The sequence below is a fragment of the Platalea leucorodia genome, assembly GCF_965183815.1.
Source record: "Platalea leucorodia genome assembly, chromosome: 4".
In the NCBI taxonomy this organism is placed as follows: domain Eukaryota; kingdom Metazoa; phylum Chordata; class Aves; order Pelecaniformes; family Threskiornithidae; genus Platalea; species Platalea leucorodia.
In genome coordinates, this window is record NC_138826.1 from 16282380 (window position 1) to 16302492 (window position 20113).

Sequence of the window (20113 nt, forward strand, 5' to 3'; positions counted from 1 at the left end):
GATCTGCCCATCACCTGGTACCCGCCAGCAGCAGACGCGTCGCCGGAGCACGGCTCTCGGGCTTTACCCCGCGGCAGGGACCAGAGCCCAGCTCCCGCTGTTCTCCCACCAACCCCACTGACCCGTCCTCCCCTTGGCGTGTTCGCAGGGGACAGCTCGGCCCCATCCCTCCTTTCTTACTGCCACGGGGAGAGATGCCTCTGAAACGCCCTCCCTCCAGGTAGGGAGGAGAGCTCAGCCAGATGCTGCGCTGCCACTACACTGGTCCCTACAGTTGTCATCTCACTGGGTGGGCTGCTCAAAGTGCAAAGAGTTAGGGAGTCCCCATCCATCAGCCCTGCCTCAGGAGGCAGGAGGATCCCAAATCTCTGCAGATGGTCTCTATAGCAATTGCTCACCCACTGCAAACGCTGCAGCTGCCTTTGGGGCGGAGCAAAGCAGTTGCTCGAGACCCCACAACATGACAACGGGAGGGAGAAAGCAGGGGTGAAAAAGCAGGGGTGAAAAGTGAGCCTCTTAACTCCTCTTGGGGGGTCAACAGCCCTGAAGGTGAATCCTTCATCCTTCCAAAATGCAGCTAGGGGGTTTGACCCATCCCAAACAGCCCAGGTATTGACCCTGTGCCAATGTGTGCTGTCCCGCTCGCAGGACACAGCATGGCTGGGATGGGCTTGTCCCACGGGGTGAGATGGGGCCCTGGGCCACCTGCCCCTGCTCCCCAAATGGGGCTGGGGCAGCCCTGCTGCTCGCACACCCCTGCGGAGCGGTGGGCAGGAGGGAAAGCCGCCTCTGAGCCCCCCTCGCCTCTCACGCTGCCGGCATTCGGGGCTGGGGACACGGTACCTGCGCTCCTCAGGGTAAAGCGGCACTGGGCTCCCATTTCTCCCGCACGGAGGGCCATGTCCAGAGCAGTCCCGAGACACTGGCTCTGGGCTCTGCTTGCACACTAATCGCTCCTGTCATTAGAGGGCTGGAGGAATAATGTAATTTATGGATGGCTTTTATTTCTCGCTAGCATCATCTAAATATCCCAGAAATGGACTGCTTTAATTTCCTAGTGGCGTAACCTAAATATTTCTCTCCTTAACATCCAGGCAGGTGCCCAGCCCCAGGCTCAGCAGCTGGACACAGCCGGCACCTGCCCTCGACCCACGCCGCTGTACCGGGGCCAGGCGTGGGCAGGGTCCCTCCCGGCTCGCCCCAGCGCAGCCGGCCCACAACACCCCAGCACACGGAGCCGGTGCCTGCTCTCCCCGCCGCTCACACGCAGGCAGCTTTCATTCACTCGGGCGCTCTCGCCTCTCACACACACATCCACGTGCCGCACGCCCGCACGGTCCATGGCTGCTCTGGCCGGGGACCGGGGCGGCTGGGCACCGCTGGAGATGCTGCAGGGAGGGGGGGCTGCCACTGCACCCCCATTTTCAACAGCTTGTTAAATTTAAAAATCAGAGGGCTGCTGGGGAAGGTGTGGGGGGTTTCTACCCTGCGCATAGCTGGGGGTCCTGCTTCCCCTTATACCCTCTCCTTTTGGAAGGGAGTATTGCTAACCCTTCTCTGGGTATGCATAGATGGGGGTCTCATTGCCCCCACCCCTGTTTTTGGGGAGTGATGGGGAGGCAGCAGGACCGACTGCTGTCCCCGTGCACACCAGCAATTGCCGGAGCTGCCATGGGGCTGTCGCATCGCCTGACATCAAATCATCTCTCGGTTAACAGCTCTTGCATGGCAGGTGTCCCCCAGACCCTGACAGACCCTGATGGATGGGGGTCCCCAAGGCTGCAGGAACACCCCAAACTGCTCATGCTTGTCCCCAAGCAGGGCTGAGCTACCAAACCGGGTGCCAGCAGGGACCCTCCCATCTGCAGGTAGAGACTAAGCCCACGCTGGCACTGCCAGCCCCACTCCAGGGCTTCGCTATGGCCCCACGGGGGTCCTGGCTCCCCACCACGTCCCCAGGGTACCAGGAGAGCCCAGGCCAGGGCAGCAGGCAGGGGCTTGAGCTATTAAACCCTCTCTAGAGCTAAGGCTGCACCCCCTCTCCTCCTGCCTGCATCACTTCCACACTCTTTCTGGGAGAAAAACAACTTTCCCTCCACAGGGAGGGACGGCTTGGCGCATTCAGCCAACGCAGGGGAAATCGGTGCCGCCAGGACCGGCTCCCTCTCCTCCCTGGCGTGACCACCAGCTCTGCCCTGGCAGGTCACTGACCTGGCAGCGATGGCAAATGAGTGACAAGCCCTCCCGGGGCCTTTGTTTCCCACGCTGGGAAATGGGGCAGATATTTCCAGCCTTATTCCCCAGAGGCTTCCCAGCAGCTTCCCCCATCCCCGCAGGCAGGGGCTGGCACAGCAGCACTGCTCCCCTCGGCCCAGGTTCCTCCTGCACGGCTGGCTCAGAGGTAAGCCCAGGCATAAAAGGTCTTAGCCTCGGAAAGACTGGAATTTATTTTTAACTTTGGTTTGATTTAAATCCATATGGACATTTTAAAGTTACCGGAGAAACCAAAAGTTGTGTGTGGGTTCCAAGTTCCTACACAGCTCAAAAATATCTTCCCTGCAGCACGTTTGGGCAGGCAGCAAGCAGCGTTTCCCACACGTGGGCCTGCTCAGGAAAGCAGAGCAAGGGTCCTGTCCTGCTACCACCACCTCCTCGAAACTCCAGAGCAAAGCCTGAAATCCACTCCAGACCGTGGCAGAAAAAGCATCACCGGGACCCGGGGGAGCTGCCTGTGTGCATACCCCGGTGCCTGCGGCATGAGGGCACCCAGCCCCACCGGCTACGGACAGGTTCAGCTCCGTCGTGGGTCCCGGGAGGCAGGCGGGAACTGCTGCCCCATTTCACAGCTGCTGCAACGGAGGCCCTGAAAGGGGACGGGATTTGGCCTGATCCGTGGAGAGCACGTGGGGAAGGAGGGGTGTCGTCAGCTCCAGCCCAGCTGCTCCGCTACCGGACAGTGGGGAATGAGGTGTGACGGATGGATGGATGTGATGGTGGGATGTGGGATGCCAGGCAATTCCCTGCTGGGGCAAAGGATGGAGGAGGATGCAATAGGGTTGCAGATGGGTCATATTTGGCCTCCCTGTCCCGCAGCCACCCCATCCCAGGGGCAGAGCATCTCTGGAGATGCTCTAGGGGACACTGGGTGACGGGTGGAGAAGACACCAGGCTCTGTGGTGCTGCTGGGGTTTGCTGAGCAGGGTGAGCCTCTCCGTTCCTGGGGAAACCTGCTGCCGGGGTGCTGCCATGCCACCCCAGGGTGCAGCGGGGGGTCCAAGGCATGCTGGAGACAGCCCAGCGCCAAACCCTGGTGTCCCGAGGGGCTTGGGAGCAGCGGTGAGGGAGGGTGAGCTCGGGGGTGGCCAAAAGCGATTCAAGCATCCCACCCCGCCGGCGGGGGCCTTTTTCCTGCAAACCTGCCTCGGGCAACCTCCGCCCGGCTGGGACCAGCCCTAGCCCCCCCGGAGCATCCCCCCGGCCCCGGGACTGTCCCCCTGCTCCAGCGCCGGGGTCGCGGCCACCCCTCTCCCCTCCCTGGGCAAGGCGTGCGGCGAAGCGGGGCGGGCAGGGGGCCGGGGCTCAGCCGGGTCTGGAAGCGGCGGGCCGGGGTGCCCGGGGTGCCCGGGGTGCCCGGGGCCGGGTCGGGGTGCCTGGGGCCACCTCCGCGCCGTGGTCCCGAGCGGCTGCTGCACCTTCCCCGGCGGGCGGCACTCACCCGTGAGCTGGTCGTAGGAACCGTCCAGGTCGCGGGAGTCGGACAGGCTCTCCTTCCTGCCCTTGCTCCGCATCTTCCCGCCCCGCCGAGCGGCGGGGGGGAACCGCGACGGGGCGAACGGGCTCCGCCGCCGGGCAGGGGGGGCCCGCGGCCGCCGCCTCCCCCCGCCCCGCCGCCCGCGGCACTCACCGCGGCAGCAGGCAGGGGCCGGCGGTGCCGGGAGCTCGGCTCGGTACGGCTCGGTACGGCAGGCAGGAGCGCGCAGCCGCCCCGTTCCCCGCCGCCGCCGCCGCCGCCGCCGCCGCCGGGGCTGGGCACGGCCGCCCCCTCCCTCCCGTCCTTCCCCGCCTCCTCCCGGGAGCCGCCGGCCCGGCCCCGCCGCCCTGCGCCGCGCCGCCGCGGGGAAACTGAGGCACGGCCGGGGGCGGCGAGGGGGGAGCTGCGGGGAGGAGGCAGGGAGGGAGCTGCTCCGGGCCGTAACGAGGTGGGGGTCTCCGGCGGTTTGGGTGAGCCCCGGGGGTCAGGGACGGAGAAGGGGACGGGGGCAGCAGGAGGAGCGCAGACCCCCCCAGCCCGCTGCGGGGGAGCGAGGGCCCCCCAAGCCCTGCCTGTCGGTGCCCATGCCGGGCTTCGCCTTGGGACCCCCAGGAGCTACAGAAGAAGGTGGGCCCCAGCCCTGCCCAGTCCAGGGTAGCTGCTGCATCCCCACCTCGGGGAGAAGCTGGATGGGAAACCGGTCAGAGGTGGAGGGGACGCGCAGGGGACAAGAGACGCAGCAGAGGTGTGGGGAGGGTGGCCCAGGTCCACCTGCTTGCAGCCAAGCACAGCAGCAGGTCCCCCCTGCCGTCCCCCACCCCACGCATGGGTTTCCCCTGCAGGGTTGGAGCCTTTAGCAGGATTTTTTCCCCCATCTCCTGCAGCCCCAGGAAAAGGGTGAAGCAGCAGCACACCTTTGGGGGGCTTCCAGGGGCACGGTGCTGCCAAGAGTGGAGCTCACAGCCCCACCAGTACATCTGGCGCTGGGGCCTGGAGGTCCCTCTGCTGCCCCTGCTTATTTGCTGCCATCTGTGCACGACGCCAGCCCGGGGGATGTGAACTGTGCTGGAGAGTCCCCACCACAGGCAAAGCCAGGGGCTTTTGTCATGCCACTGCCTGTGCACTGCCTGTTGGCACCATGGCAGGGACTCTGGGCACATCTCTGGGGCTGCCCAGCTCCCAGCGTTTCCCACCTCTCCTCCCTTCATCCTCTGATCTATGCAGAGAGACAGAGGGGAGCAGGGGCTATGGGAGGAGGCAAAGCATCCCGTCCGATCCCTGCGCCCAGCCTGGCCCTCCCGGCCCACGGGAGCCGCAGGGCAGAAAGGGAATCCAGAGCAGCGAGGAGGGAGGGCCATGCTCACGCGGCAGCGTGTTGTCAGCGTGCTTTGGTGTCAAGCCATGAAAGAAGCCGCCTTAGTGAGGCAGCGATGCTTAGCAACTGCCTGGATCTAAAAATAAGAGCCATTTAGTGAGGAAAACGCAGTGGAGAAATGTTCAGAGAACTAAACACATTCCCCCAGCCCTCCCCGTGGCCCGGCCACCACCGCAGAGCCTGCATGCACTGACCTGCCGGAGAGAAACTCTCGGGACAGCCCTGGCGATGCCCCCTCCGCTTAGCCTGATGAGCGGAGCTGGAGCCCAGCCAGCCCAGGGACCCCCTCCGCTGCTGCCCTTGTCCATCCTGCTGCTCCTTGCCCTCCCTGTCCTCCTTCCTCCACCCCCTCCATCACACCCTCGGCTGCATCTGCTCGGCAGCCCCTGGGGCCCAGCGGTGTCCCAGGGAGGCAGCCTCGGTCGGTCGGGCTGGGTGAGCAGTGCCCGGGCTCACCCGCCCCATCTCCAGCATCCTGTGGGTTCATCCCGCTGCGGACGTGGCGGGCCCAACAGAGCTGCATGGGGAAGTTTTCACCTTCTGCCATCCCCAGTCCACTGGGAGGCAAACATGGCTATTTTTATCCCAGCTAAGTGCTCCTGTTCCTGCAGGCAAGCAAGAGATGCTTTCCCAGGCTGGGGAGAGGGGAAAAGTTGGGCAGGTTGGTGGGTACTGTGGGGTAGGATGGGACAGCCCCAGGGCCAGGCTGACACAGCCCATCCTCCCTGCAGTGTAGAAAACGGGGGACACAGCTCGCTTGCTCACTGGTCACGGCTCCTTTCCTTAGCAGACACGAGGGCTGGGCATCCTGCCAGCATTCACAGCCTTTGAGCCTTTCTCTGCTCGGAAAAATGCAATGTCTTCCCCTAAATGTTCCTCCGGGCACTGGGAGCCGGGGGTCTGCAGGATGCTGGGGTGGGAGCAGCCCACTGCCAGCTGCTGCCGCCTTTCTGCTGCGGGAACGGGTCTGGTCCCTGTCTGCCCGCCCAGACCCAGGCAGAGCCCTGCTGCGGGTGCACTGGGCACAGAGACGCCTCGGTAAATGCGTCTGGCCAGGGACAGGCACAGCGGCAAAGTCACACCGGAGTGCAGAGAGCATCCTTAGCAGCACGTCTCACCGGGACGTGCGGCAGATGCAGAAAGGCTGGGCCTGGCTGGGGAAAATCACCTAAGCGGTGTCCGAGGCTTTAATCAATGCTCTTGTGCCTCGCGCAGCCCCGCTCCTGCTGGCCACGGCCATGGCCACGTCCACCGTGAAAGCAATCAGCAGGTCCAGGGTGGGCAGGAGCCGCCTGCAGGCAGGGCTGGTGGTCCAAGCTGCTGCAGATGGCTCTGGATTAACTGTTTCCAGAGGATGGGAAGAGCTCCAGCGGCTACTGTTAGCCCAGATCCCAGTTACAAGGGGTAACTGGGAGGGAGGGCCATGCCCCAACTGGACAAGAAGGGGCACAGGCTCCACATCTACCCCGATGCTGAGGGCCAGGGAAGTGCAGAGGACAGGCAAGTGGCTGGATCCAGCCTGCTGGGGCGGGCAGGGGTCCTGTGGAAGCACCCAGGTCTCCCAGCTCATCTCTGGGAGAGCAGCAGAGAGCCACGGGGGAAACAGGGCCACATAAACAGCCCCAGGGCCTGGCACAGCCAGCAGCGGGGTGGGACGGGGATGGAGAACAGGGGGGCAGGCGGGAGACACAAGGAGGGAGGCGAGCTGGGGGCGTGGGGGGTGCTGCACCCCGGGCTGTGTGTCTCTCGGAGGCAGGGTGTCCCCGGCACCACCCATCCACCATCGCCGTGATGGAAATCAGCCGTTCGCATCAGCCCGGGCGGGAGGCGCGTTCCCTAAGTGGCCCATCCGTCACCCTGTCAGCGGCAGCAGTGCTTTGATAAAGGACATCTGCACGGGATTAACGCTGCTGTCCCCGCGGAGCCCTGCTGAAAACCCCAGGCTCGATACAAAGCCCAAGACGATCCCAAACTGCTCCCATCCACAGCAGCAAGAAGAGCCTGGAAAGGAGGCAGGAGCGCTGGGGTCCGCACCCCACTGCCGTGAAGCCGGGCTGGGGTAGAGGGGTGCGGGGGGCTCTCCCCCAGGCACGAGCCCTGCAAGCCCTCTGCAAACAGCCTGCTGCGGCTGTTAGGGGGGGACAGGGAGAGGGAAAGATGCAATTTAACACTTCATTAGGTAACCACAAGGCATCGATCTACCCTACCAGCCTGCATGTTGTCTAATTGCATATCTCCATTCTTATTAATTCTATCGGAAAAGCAGAGAGCAGGACTCGGGAGTCTGATCCTATCTTTAGGAAATTTCAAACAGAGATGTAATTGCTGAGTGCTCTAAATCATGGTGCTTTATCCACTGTTAACAGTATTTTAAAGCCACGGTCATCAATAGCAGTCTTTGGGATGTGCTCTCAGAAGATGCCATTAATCTTATTTTGGCTGCGGTCACTTGGTGCCTCTGAGCTCAGATTTACACTTGGCGGTGAGGGACAGGTCTGCTCCCCCCGCAGAGAGGGCTCCCGGGCAGCTCCCGGGCTGGGACACGGGATGCAGCACCCAGGGGCCGCTTCCAGGAACGGAGGGTAGAAATGGGAGCTCCTTACGGCAGCTTCACCCCTTGCAAAAATGCCAGCAATCAGCAGCCTTAGAGAGAGATGAGGAGCTCGGCACCGGGGGCTATTCCCCTCCCAGGGCCCAGGCAGCCCCCCAGCCTGGAGGAGGGATGCTCGTGGCCATGCACGCAGCTGCAGGGGGGGCTCCAGGCAGGGCAAATGGCCTCACTCAGGAATAAACCACACTATTTACTACGTCTGCAGAGGAAATGGATCTGGGTGGCACGAGACCCAGGCGAGCCCCTTGGTCTTTGCAGGCCTGGGGCCCTGAGGACTCGGGGAGCAGCTACAGCAGACCGGCAGGTCCTGGGGTGGTGATGCCCCCCACAGAGCACCCCCCAGGACACAGGCAGCTGGGGCAGGCAGGGGAGGACAGCTCCCATCTCTGCAAACCCACCCCGCAGAGACACGCGGGTGGGTGGGAGCCGCTGGGAGATTCAGCGCTGGGGGGAAATTTCAGCTGCTGAAAATCTTGCAAAGCTAGAGGAGGAACAGATGCCTGCAAGCTGCTGGGCGAGCCTTGCAAGCAGGAATGCTGCAGGAGAAAGGGAACCTCCTTTGTCAAATGCAAACCAGCAGGTGGGAGAAATCTGGGTGCGCAGGAGGGAGAAGGACTTTGCATCACACTCTGCATCCTCGAAAGCCCATCACCTGCCTCTGCCCACGCCTCCAGCAAGGAGGGAACTCCCCGGCGCAGCCTCACTGCTGGGCGGGCTGTGGGGGCTCTGTGCCCACCCTGAACATTTCTCTGCTGCTTCTGCATAACAGATGCAAAATCTGCGTGAAGAAAAGTACTTGTTTTAGAGAGCAGAGACCAGACTGGAGCATTCCCAGACTCAGGAGGTACCCCGCGTCCCACGAGCCCTCCCAGTGTTATAAAGCATCTCGTAAGTGTTTGTGTGCTCAGTGCCTGTGGACTCAGCTTTTATTTAAAGAGGAACCAGACACTATTTCCAACCTTCGCTTACACCATGCTGGATGCCACACCAGGGGCCCTTTCAGCAGCTCAGGTCTGCTATGAAAACCGCTGTGCATCTCTGTCACGAGCGAGTCCGTGCTGCGGACACGCGTCCTCCTGCTCTGTCCGGGCAGGGCCCCGTGCCTGAGCTCACCTCCGCAGGAGGGGATGTCCATGCTGCGACCGCGGTCTCAGCACACTGCTCTCTGTCACCCATCCCATCCCACCGGCCCGGCAATGGCCGCAGCAGAGGGGCCGAAAGCAGGGCATGGGGTGATGCAGTCCGGTGCTGCTGGAGCACCGCTTGCCGTAGGCTGGGAGAGCAACCGGCTTGAAGCTGCTGAGCAGGGCACAGCCACAGCTGCCACAGCCATGGGTCATTAGAGCGTCCTCACCCCTCTACGCCACTGGGAGGGCCCCAGTTGAACCCTGGAGCAGAGGGGCTCCAGCTAATTAGCCACTAATTCCTTCACAGAGGCAACGAGCAAAACCCAACCTGTGCATGCCTGTAGCAGAGTGACCTGTGGGCCCTGGGACCCAGCCAGGCTGCCTGTCACCGGGAAATGGTTGAGGGTTCATCTGTCAAAGCGGAGCTGGAGAACCAGCCCAGCCCAGTGGGTGTCCATCTCCCTGCAGCCTCCCCAGCCCCTTCGTGCCCCCACAGGATTCCTGGGAGCTCCCAGCCCCTGGCAGCAGCCTGGCAAGGCTCTGAGCTGCGCTGCAGCGAGCGGCAAGCCTGGCTCATTTAATCTATTCAATTGGATTCAATTTCCAGCCACATGATTCAATTAGCCCTGGAGGGACAGCACGGGAGAGCAGAGGCTGTGGAGCACGGCCCGGCCCGCGCTCCAGCAGCCGCCGAGCTGAGAGGGGAGCACAGCGTGGAGCCACAGCGGCTGCTCCCGCAGCGGCCAGGACCCTACGCTTGTCCCGGCCCTCTGGGACGCGCTGAGATGATGGGGGCTGCAGGGGAGCCCCGTTCTGGCAAGCGGAGGCAGGGGCTCGTCTGTGCACAAGCTGCTGGTCCTGAGTAACGTGTGGGCAGCCGTAGGGCAGATACTGGGGGGAGCCCTGTCCTGAGCATCTCCCTTTGCAGTCAGTCACAACCCTGAGAGGTGACAGCCACTCCAGGTCAGATCTGAGGTCTGCATCCCTGAGCACCTGCCAAGGGTGGCCTAAAGATGCTTTAAAAAGACAACAGGAGCGAGACAAGCATCCAGCGATGCTCCCCCAAGGGATATTTGGGATCACCCCTCTGCTTGATCGGTGTCCCCTGGAGCTCACCCACACCGTGCCGCAGTGGGGAGAACCAGGGCTCTGACCAGCACGAAGGACTCGCAGCAGCCAGGTCCCACAGGACTTGCAACAGCCCTTCTGCAGCCTCCTGGCCCAGACTCGCATTCATCATTTGTGTCTTCCCTCCCCCTGAAGGCATCAGCAAAGGCATTAATTAGTTTCCACTAGGGGAAAAGCCCATCTTATCCTGGCCCCTTTGGATGCTTGCAGCTCCCAAAGCTGGGCTTTACCCCTTTCCTTTCAGGTTACTGCAATGGCTCATCTGCCAAAGAAACCTCATCACCTCCACGGAGATAAACCCTTGCCTAGTACGACCCCGCTCAGCACAGCCCTGCTCATCCCAACAAGTACCAAACAAGAAAACAGAGCCCAGAAAACAGAGCTGAGAATAAATATCCACGAGGCATCGGTGCTGACAACGAGACGGAGAGCTGCTTGCGAGTGCCAAGAGCCAGCTGTAAATCTTACGGCAGACCGCTGGCCACACACCAGCCCCGACACAGATGACGACGGCTGTGACTCGGTGGGGTAACGGCATCTCCCTCTGCCCGCTGGGAAGGCCACTGGCTCCACCTGCCCTCAGGGCCCCTGGCTCCGTCCCAGGAGGGAAGCGTGGGGAGGCAGACAGTGCACACCGGGGCTGATCCCCTGTGCAAGTGCTGTCTGGGAGATAGCTCTCCCCACGACAGCAGGCTTCTCCTCCTGACATCCCACCATGCAACAGCCTGGCAGGACCCCAGAGCAGGGCAAGAGTGTGCAATATTCAGGCAGGGAGATAAAATCACCCCAACGGGCACCAGGACAGGCTCATGGGGAGGCAGCTCAGTCCTACAGAGATACGGCCCCCACACCACGCGGGTGGGATCGCAGCAGGTGACGGCCACGACAAGGAAGAGGACGACGAGGCCTGCAAACCAAACAGAGCGGGTGGGCAAAGGTGCACCCTGCGCTCTGGCCGCTGTACCTGAGACTCGGGGGTCTGGTACTACCTGCTCCTGATGCCCTCAAACAGCAGCCAAATCATCGCATGGAGCTGACAGCCCCACCACCCCCCATCGCTACCCTGTGCCCAAGGCACGGTGCCTCCTCTGACCACCCGCAGCCCGGGCAGGGGAGACTCAGCTCCCGAGGAGCTGCCCCTCTCCCGAGTCTGCATGAAAAACAGGACCTAAAAGAGCCAGGGAAGAAGAGACGATGCCAAAAATCACAATGTCACTTACAAATCAATTTTTAATAACTCCCTCCAAAGTTTAGCTCAAACTCAATTTTTCTCCTCCAGCATTTGGTCATTATTTTGTAAAATATTTGTCTCCCTGCAGCGGCTGCCTAATTTAAAGGCAGCAATCTGATTTCTCCCCACACTCCCCAAGCCTCAAAAACAGCTCTTCCAATAATAGACTGGGTTATGAATTAGATATAATAAAATACACTTAACTGCTCAGATCAGATATGGGAAAGTTTGGGGCCATGAGTCACGTCCCGAGGCTGAATGCTGGAGTTAAATGACTTTCTGCTGGCCTGAAAACACAAGTAGTACTATGGTGTTTAACAGCACAGGCAAATCTGCAGCAGGATCTGTGACCAGGAGTTTGGTGACGGCAGCAGCAGAGAGCGCATCACACCGTGCACGGGTAGATCTCTGCATCCCTCGCTCACATCCCTGGGCTCTCAGCCTTGCTCGTGTTTTCCTCGCTGGCAGCCCCAGGGCACGTAAGAGGCGGAGGGCTGCTCACTGCTGGCTGGGACCTGCAGCCTGGACCAAGGAGGAGCGACTCCCCTGCTGCAGCCAGCATGCCACTCGCCAGTGACAGGGCCACCCCCATAACTACCCCGCTCTCCCCTCCGCGAAGGACAAACACTGCACGCTCTGGACAGGCAGGGCTCTGCTATTTATTGAGCTCTAGGTTTGTATGTACATCCATTTACAGCGCTTGGTTCGGCGACAGCGTGACAAGAGGACGTGTGTCACAGTCTTCCCCAGCTCAGCCTTGGACAAGGGCTGACCTCAGGAGCTGCTCCCAGTCGCAGCCTGGGCTTCCCAGTTCATCCCAGCAAGGGAGCACCGTGGGGGAGACGAGACCTTTGATAAGCTGAGCCCAGGGTGAAAAGCTGAAAATCCCAGAGGCTGCCGAGGCAGAGGCAGGCTCATCCCCAGCTCTCCCACCTATCTGTCTCGCCTCAGCCTGGGCGGGATCAGAGAAAAGCAGACGTGTGGACAGCTGGGTGACTCAATGCTCCGACAGCAGCGATGCTGGGGCTGCACCTCAAGGAAGCAACTCAAGCCCCCTTCGGGAAGAAACTCCCCCCCTCAGAGGCGAGACGGTCGAGCAAGAGCTTCCCACACACACAGAGACAAGTGCCATGGGCCGCAAACCATTTATACTCATTTTTCACTGGAGAAATACCCTTCTTCTACATGCCCTTGGCCTGTTCTCAAGCAGCGTGATTTTATGGAGCCTGCTTGCTCTCCCAAGCACCGTCCCTCTGACGTGTACACGTTTCCACACATTTGCATGGCAGGAAAGCAAATAAGTGTCTGGCTTAGCTGATAAAAGCCAGACAATTCCGTGCTGAGGCAAAGTATCTTCTGCTGGGAGAAGATGGTGCTCCCAAGGAAAATATATGGTCTTCATCGGGTGCTGTGAGCAGTGGGTGGCCAAGGACACAGCTTTCAGTTCCCATGCTCATGGCAGGTAAAGATGAAACATTAACACAATGAACACATGCTAGCATGAATAAGCCTTGCCTAAAAATGGCTGAGAATGACATGACATTCACATCACTCACACTAACCTACGAGGCTAAGAGCGGGACTAGGCACTTCTTTTTAAAAAAACTGTCTCCTAGAGAAAAAAAAAGGTGGATCTGGGATGTAACTAACTTCTCTACTTCAGTCCACCAAGTGAGGCCAGATCCTAACATCACTGCTGGGAGCTGAAAATGCACGAGCAGGGAACGGGTGTTTATGCTGCGTATTCCTGAGTCGGCAGCCTGACACAGCACTCGAACAGGCTCTGCCGGACCTGGGCACCTCTGAAACACTGGCTCTGGGTGTGCAAGGTCTGCCTGTGCCCCACAGCGTCATCCCAGAGCTCTTCCTTCGGAAGTTCTCGGCAGACTGTAGCTACAAGTCACTTGGTGAAGACAAGAGGGCAAGCGAGAAAGTGAAGTAAGTACTTCTCCAGCTGCATTTTAATTGTGTGCTACACACAAGGGAAAAACCAGGGACTTCTTAGTTCATGAAGGTCACCAGGCACTTGCAAACATGTGCAAGGCGTCTGTTCCTGTGAGGAAGAGGAGGATTGTCGCAGTGCAGTCTCTGATGGGCAATAAGGGGAGCTGGGGGAGGGAGTCAGCCTGTCTTCTGCCCCATGAAAATGGAAAATCTAAAAATGTCCTTCAACCTTAGAAACAGCAGAGGTGAACTGGGCTACTGGAAGCAACAGTGACCCCAAGCAGAGCTGGTTTCCAGTTACAAAGTGCTCTGTTTGATGACCCATATTCTTGCATACTGGCTCAGATTTGACCCTGTAAGCCAACAGCCTTGGAGGCAAAATTTCTCCTTCTCCAGTAATCCGATGGCTTGGTTCAAGTGACACCTTCTGACATGAGGAGCCAGCAGTGAGCAGGGCCTGCTCCTTGGGGAAACTGTTTTCTACCCCAAAGCCATTCCCAATGGGACTGGCAGTGGACTTGACCTACATTGCAGGAGGGCAGGTTGATCCAGGCTGACAGAAAAGAACAGCCCTCACCTGGGATCAGAGAGCTTTCCCCATAGAGCAGGCGAGTGATCTCAATGCAGAACTGTCTCACACAGCTGGACTGGTTTTATTATTTTGGTTGTGAGCTCTCCCCAGCTCTGCTACAAAGGTTTCCAGTGCATCTTCCCTGAGGCTGCGGAGGGAATCTCCCATTGCTACGTCACGGGAACGGCGGCCCACCCCCGTGGCACCTTACAAAACTGCTTCCTCCTCCTCCTCAACATGCCGATCACCTCTCCTCAGCCCCAGTCCTGTTGAAACACATGCCTTTGGGATCAAACACACAGCAGCAAGGCTCTCCCCTAGAAGAAATGCAGTCCCTTCTGCAGGCGGAAGGCAAGGGGCGACCGGCTGCAGCTCTGTAGTGTCCCTGCCCAGACAGGCCCGTCTCTGGTCAGCCCTGCGCAGCGGCTGCGTCCCTGCTTCAAGAGATCGTAGAGAATTCCTTCAGCAGCAGTTCCTGGCTCAGCGTGTTGAAAGCAAGGTTTTTCCTCACATTGATGCTGATGGACCGAACCTGACAGAGACAAAACAAGATGTTTTAGCCAAGGGACTCTTCCTGGCTCCTGGTGAGCATGGCAGCTTTGACACTCCTGACCTCCAGGTTCAGCATGAAACCGTTTTGCATGCTGTTATAGCCCCAGAGGACTTGCTGCAGCCAGCTCTCACTGAAACTCCAGCTTCACAAGAAATCCCTGAGGGTTACCTGCTTCCTGGAATAACAGGAATGTCTACAGTGACACCCCAGCAAGGAGAGTAAATTCCAAATGAGACAGGGATGGGAGAGGATGCTCTGTTTGGATGCATGAGCTATGATGTGTTTCCTGTCCTGGGGCAAAGTGATGGGGAAAGTTAGCATTTCCAGGTTGCAGCTGGAACAGCATTTTCTACTAGTGCCCACTGGAGTGCCAGCCAGTATTCTCCTGGATGAATGCCGTACCACGGCCTCTGTCCTGCTCCAGAACCTGCAGAGCCAAAGATATGGAGTCAAGGAAAGGACAGAGACCGTGCTACTCTGCTGTAACCACAAATTATCACCCAAGCTGGCAGAAAACCGTGGGTTCAGAGCCAGCTGTGTGTATTCTGTGCTGAGTGCCTTACACTTGAAGCTGGCTCACTAGCTGTCTGTGAAGAAGACACCTTTATCCCTTAATGATGCCCAGACTTCTGGTCACCCGCAGAGCCTGTGAAGGAGAGCTGGGCAGCCCTGTTGCGCAGCAGCCTCCCTTCCCCCTCCGCGCTGCAGACTTGCTGGCCGAACACGCAGGCCCCAGACTGGGCTCAGTCTCAGCTGCGCTCGGCAACAAGAAAACAAAGTCAAACATCATCTGTGTCAGCGACTGTGCAGCAGTGACAGAAAGCAACACTGACACAAGCTCATCCAAACAACGGGATTACAGTTCCCAGAGACTTGGAGCCTGTGTTAATAAGGTTGTTGCTGACCTGGTTAGTGTTTTGTGCTTTTTGAAAGCAGTGGGGGATGAATTATATAGAAGCAGAACGAGGCATCGAGCACTGGGGGCTGGAAGAGCAAGTTATACTGCTGAGGGTCCCACTTGCTGCCCTGGTGGGAGAAAAAGAGGGGAAGGGCAGAAAGCTCCCCAAAAGGCATAATGCGTAAGAGTGGGAAGCAAATCAAAACATGGAAGGTTAACAGGGAAAGCTGTGAAGTGAACCCCAGTGAGCCCCATTACACAGACTCCAACAACCCAAGCAAGCTAGCAAAGATGTCTACACTTAAAGACAGAATATTTAAGCTCTATGGCGTTTGCAGAAACCACAAACTCTTCTTCATCAGGATGCTTGTAAGAGACCCCATGCATCTTCATTCCCTTGGAGCACCCCCTCACCTCTCTTCTCTGGGTGTCTTTTGACTTACTCCATGCTGTAATAGTTTGGGATCGTGCCTTGTAAGATAACCACAGGTTATAGCCCACGTTAAATGCCACTGCAAGTGGTCTCCAGAACGCTGGTTTGCACTGGGCTGTCTCCCTGCCAGAAGACAGGAGCCCCATGGACAGGATTTGCTCCCAGTCCTACCGAGTGCTCCCCACCTCAGCGATCCCGTCAGTTCTGACAAGAGGGGAACAACACGGCTAAACAGATGCGGAGAGTCCTCTGCCCTGGGGAATGTGACTGCCTGCAGAAAAGGGGCAGATGCTACACGTAGTGTAAGCCAGCATCCTTACTCTGACTAGAAGTATTCCTATGGGTCCCACCAACAGAAAGAACAAGGAGAAATGAGCTCTTGGCCTCAGGAACTGCTGCCAGGGGCCAGGCACCAGCAGTAGAAGATGCCCAACTTGTATACACATCACGGTCTCCAAGAAGGATGTGGCAGCAGTCTCTACAAGCCCAGAAAGGGCGGCTGGAGTGGCACATGATGAAAACACAGGGCTTAGCAGAAATTGTAGCTATGGGGTAGAGCACAAGAAATTAAGCCTGTTTAGTTTGCAAAGAGAAGGTTTAGGAGGAATAGAGCAAACACTCTCCAGTATGTAAAATGATGTCAGAAAGAGAACAGTGAATAATATTTCTCTGGCTCCCCAGGGATGGGGCAAGAAATACTCGGCTTAATTTAAGACAAAGATGATCTACACTGGAAAAGAGGAAATACTTTTAAACCTATGGTTTGGGAAGCAGTGGAGTAGATCACCTGGGGCCAGTGTGGAGCTGTCTTCACTTAAAGACAGGTTGACGTTTCAGGAGGAGCTTAGACACAAACTTCGGTCAAGAGCAGTCTAGATGGACTTAGATCTGCTTTAACACAAGTTCGGGAGAGGAGTGGGTGTGATAACAACACAAGAGATGACTCTGACGTTTCTACAAATCTCTGCCCAGCGTTTATTCTGCTGTGAAAAAGCAGGCAGCTCTGAGCCAACCAGCTGAAAAGGTAAGAATAGCTCAAATTAGAGTTAAATCAAGTTATCTCCAGCACCAGCGCCCAGCACAGGGAGCCAGACTCATCTCCCTTTTGGGGTTGGAAGACCAGACAGTGACACAGGGAGGTGTCTGCAACAAGGATAAACTTCAGAAGCTTCCTGCGGTCTGGCTGAGCTGCTCCATCCACGAGGCTGCACGCCGGGACTCCTCCTAGCTCGCCGTGCAGCGGGCAGCCCAGGCTGCCAGCCTGGAAGCTACCAGAACTCTCTAGAGTGGCTTATACAAGGAGCCAAAACCAGCCTCGGAAAGTAAGCTCGGAGCTTTAACATTCATTCTGCAAGGAAGTAAAAGCAGAGCCCGTATCCTCTCTTGCTTCTGTATGGAGCATGCTGGAGCACACTAGGGCCAGAAGAGCTTTTAAAATTGTTTTCTCCCTATTAGCAGCTTGGATCACATTTAACCCACGGGCTCTGAAGAAATGGGAAATGCATGAAATGCTGACATCACCTGGAGAACAATGAGCAAATGAAAGAATGGATGAAGCAGTGGCATTAACCATGTGAGGAAAACATTATTCAGTCCTCGTTTTGTGTCATTATAGCTGGACATGTGCAACACTGTACAGACACTCCTATTTCGCAGCAAGTCCCATCAATTAAACCTGTTTCCAATCAACAAGCAGCTCTTAAGAAATTTGTACAATGGGAGGAAGGTTTACGCTGACTACTACATCTAATTAAAAGTCAAATTAGTGTAATTTCCCCTGCAGAAATCAATCCCTAATCAGACTATTTTGAGACTCTGCTGAAACCTATCCAACTGCAAAGACAGTGAATGTTTTGGAAAGATGCTGAATCTCTTGCCACACATTCCTCCAGCTGCAATGCGAGGGTCCAAAAGCTCACATCCAAACCATTCATTCTATCAAAGCAGCACAGACCTCAAATGACATCCCTGAGGGTTCAAAGGAAAAGAAATAAAAAGTGTTAGAAAACTTCCTAACTTCCTTCCTTTAGCCCCTCAAAGGCAGCACAACAGGCCAGAAAGCCCAGTTGATAAAACACTCTGCACATCACCTTCCACCACAATGTGGCTGCAGTATCGCAGGCCTTTGAAAGCTTCTTTGAAAAGGGAATGGGAGAAGAAAGCAGATTTTTCTTTGGGATTAGCAAGAGCGAGCAGCACTGAGGCAAAGCCGGAGAAGTGAAGCAGTGCATTAGCAAAGCACGTCAAAGGAGCGAGAACAAGATTTCTAAGCATAAAGGAGCCAAGAGAATGGCTTGGGGAAGTTTCTGCTCACCCGCTTAATGGGAGCGCAGAGAGATGAAAAGGCAGCCGAAAAGGAAAATGGCTCCTGCGTGTCATTCCCCACCAAGAAGGATTTGCTTTAATGCAATCACACAGATAGAGACAAGAAAACCAGGCAGAATCTGGAAAGAATTATTTGCAAACAGATCCTGTTCAGGAAGACCTGATGGGACCAGTATGAGTTTGGAAACCATACTGGAAACCTGTAGTTCACCACCAGCCTTGCTCCTTTGGCAGAGCCCACGAAGAAAATTACAGCCATTTCACTCTGCTCCCTTCACGAAGTCCTGCAAACCCCAGCAGTTAAACACAATGCACTGGGTAGGGGGATATTACCCCACATCAGACCGGCAACGGAAGCCAAAGACTTGGAAGCCTTGCAAAAAGGAAGCCAAGTACCTGGTTTGAAGAGGATATAGGGAGGACAGGGCAGACTAGGGCCTTTTTGATGAGTTGTTTGAAAAATTAATAAAGCCATCAGTTACTGTGCACCTAGAGGAAAAAACAGCGCGGAGGACGGGAGGCCAGCTGGGTTTGCGGAAGACAAATCATAACATATCAGGCTGATTTCCCGCTGTGTTGAGGGAATGGCTTAATGGAATGCAGAGGATTTTCTGTAGCTGTGAGTAAAGAACATTTAATAGGGTCCCAATTCTCAGGGCATCTAGAGAAATGTGGATTAAACAGATTCACAACTGGGTCAAATCAGCACATTTAGACAGTAATTATTCAGGCTTTCGTATACTCTTGAGGAGAGGGTCCCAGGAGTACCTGGATGGGCAATTTTCAGAAGGGAGTTGAGGAGGGACTGGTTATGCTAAAGAGATTCTTAAATGATACAAAATTGGGATTTTGGAAAAAAAAAAAAATCGAGCTAGGAAGAAATTAATTTTAGCTGAAGTGTTTTGTAGCTCTGATGATCTTAGGACCGAGAATGTCATTTTAATCAATTGGCATGATCAGCCCGAGCTTCTGCCAGGCCAAGTGGAAAGTGGGGCATGCAGGAAGCAGAGCGGTCACGTGCCCAAGAGGCTGGGGAAGGAGATGCTGGCTGAGGACGGCGGGAGCCCTTGGGACAGAACAGATGACAACAGAAACATGAATGCGTCTTCTTTCCAGGGCACAGTAATAGGAGAAGCCTGTGTCACAGGAAGGCTATGGCCAAATTTCTTTGCATGTATGCCAGATATGGTATCAAACAGCAGGCAAGAGAGACAAAAACAGGCACAAAAGAGCACAGAAAAATGGCATGAAAGTGATTGCAAGTGTTTTTGCCCATATCCTACCCAATGGCAGTGCTGGAATGACAAAAAAGGCATTAAAAAGCATTCTGTAGAAGGAAGCAAAACCAATACAGGCATGCTTGCTCCAGAGCAGAGTAGACAGAGGGAGGCATAACATTCCCAAACTCATGCAGACTCGTGACGGAGTGGGCAGGCATCAGTTACTCATCAATCAGCAAGGACAGAGCTGGGAGAGAGAATCAGCTCTCAGACTGGTGGAGAAAGCTGCCAGAGTTAGAGATCTCTCCCTTTGCTGAAGCTGAAATGATTCAAAAGTGAGGAAAAACAGGCTGCCCTCAGATACCAGCCACTACGAAAACATTGCCTTCCTGGTGATACAGCCGTTGGACAAGAAAATGTTGTATCAGGGCTCTCTGGAGCAGGGTGAGCAAGCTGGCTTGCTGAAGAATACAACCACCAACCCAAATTATTTGGACTCAGTTTTGTCTTCGCTGTATTATTTTTGTGGGGCTTCCTACCATCAGTCTTCTCCTCTGGCAGAAGGAGACATTTCTAGGGAATGCCTTTGCTTTCTTTGCTTGGGAACCCTATTTTGTGAGTGGATGGAGGAAAGCAACGAGCAGGCATGTGTTTCACCAGCATCACATATTCTGCTCAGTCCCATAATTTGTGGTCCCCTTAACAACAGAAAAAAGGCTAACTTGCTCTGTGTGATAAGCCCAAGGTGGGAGCAGTCAGCTTCTCCACCATGCAAATTTACCATCACAAAGCACAGTGGATCCCCATGGCAGAAGGGACAGAGACTGACTGACCGGTTGCTGGCCTGAGCAGCCTGGTGGTTCCTCCCAAGACATGTATTGCAGGGCAGGGAGCACCACGGAGCTTTCATATCCGTTGAGACATGCAGTGTCTGTTTAGATCCTAT

At 56.8% G+C, this 20113-nt stretch overlaps 2 protein-coding genes across 12 annotated transcripts in view; both read right to left on the reverse strand.

Annotated features, from left to right (window-relative positions):
• KCNIP2 (potassium voltage-gated channel interacting protein 2) overlaps window positions 1–3788 on the reverse strand; it is a gene marked incomplete at its 5' end in the record, with an annotated part of 44656 nt that extends 40868 nt beyond the window's left edge. For all 3 annotated transcript variants that reach the window (XM_082309123.1, XM_082309121.1, XM_082309119.1), the window contains one exon: window positions 3716–3788. In XM_082309123.1, the coding sequence (XP_082165249.1) occupies window positions 3716–3788 (73 nt within the window). The remainder of the gene's footprint in view (window positions 1–3715) is intronic.
• A 10013-nt stretch (window positions 3789–13801) lies between these two features.
• Window positions 13802–20113, reverse strand: part of ARMH3 (armadillo like helical domain containing 3) — a 132698-nt gene continuing 126386 nt past the window's right edge. For all 9 annotated transcript variants that reach the window (XR_014227906.1, XM_082309471.1, XM_082309464.1 and 6 more), the window contains one exon: window positions 13802–14270. Coding sequence is in view for 1 of the 9 variants with exons in the window: in XM_082309464.1 (XP_082165590.1) it covers window positions 14178–14270 (93 nt within the window). In the remaining 8 variants the exon portion in view is untranslated. The remainder of the gene's footprint in view (window positions 14271–20113) is intronic.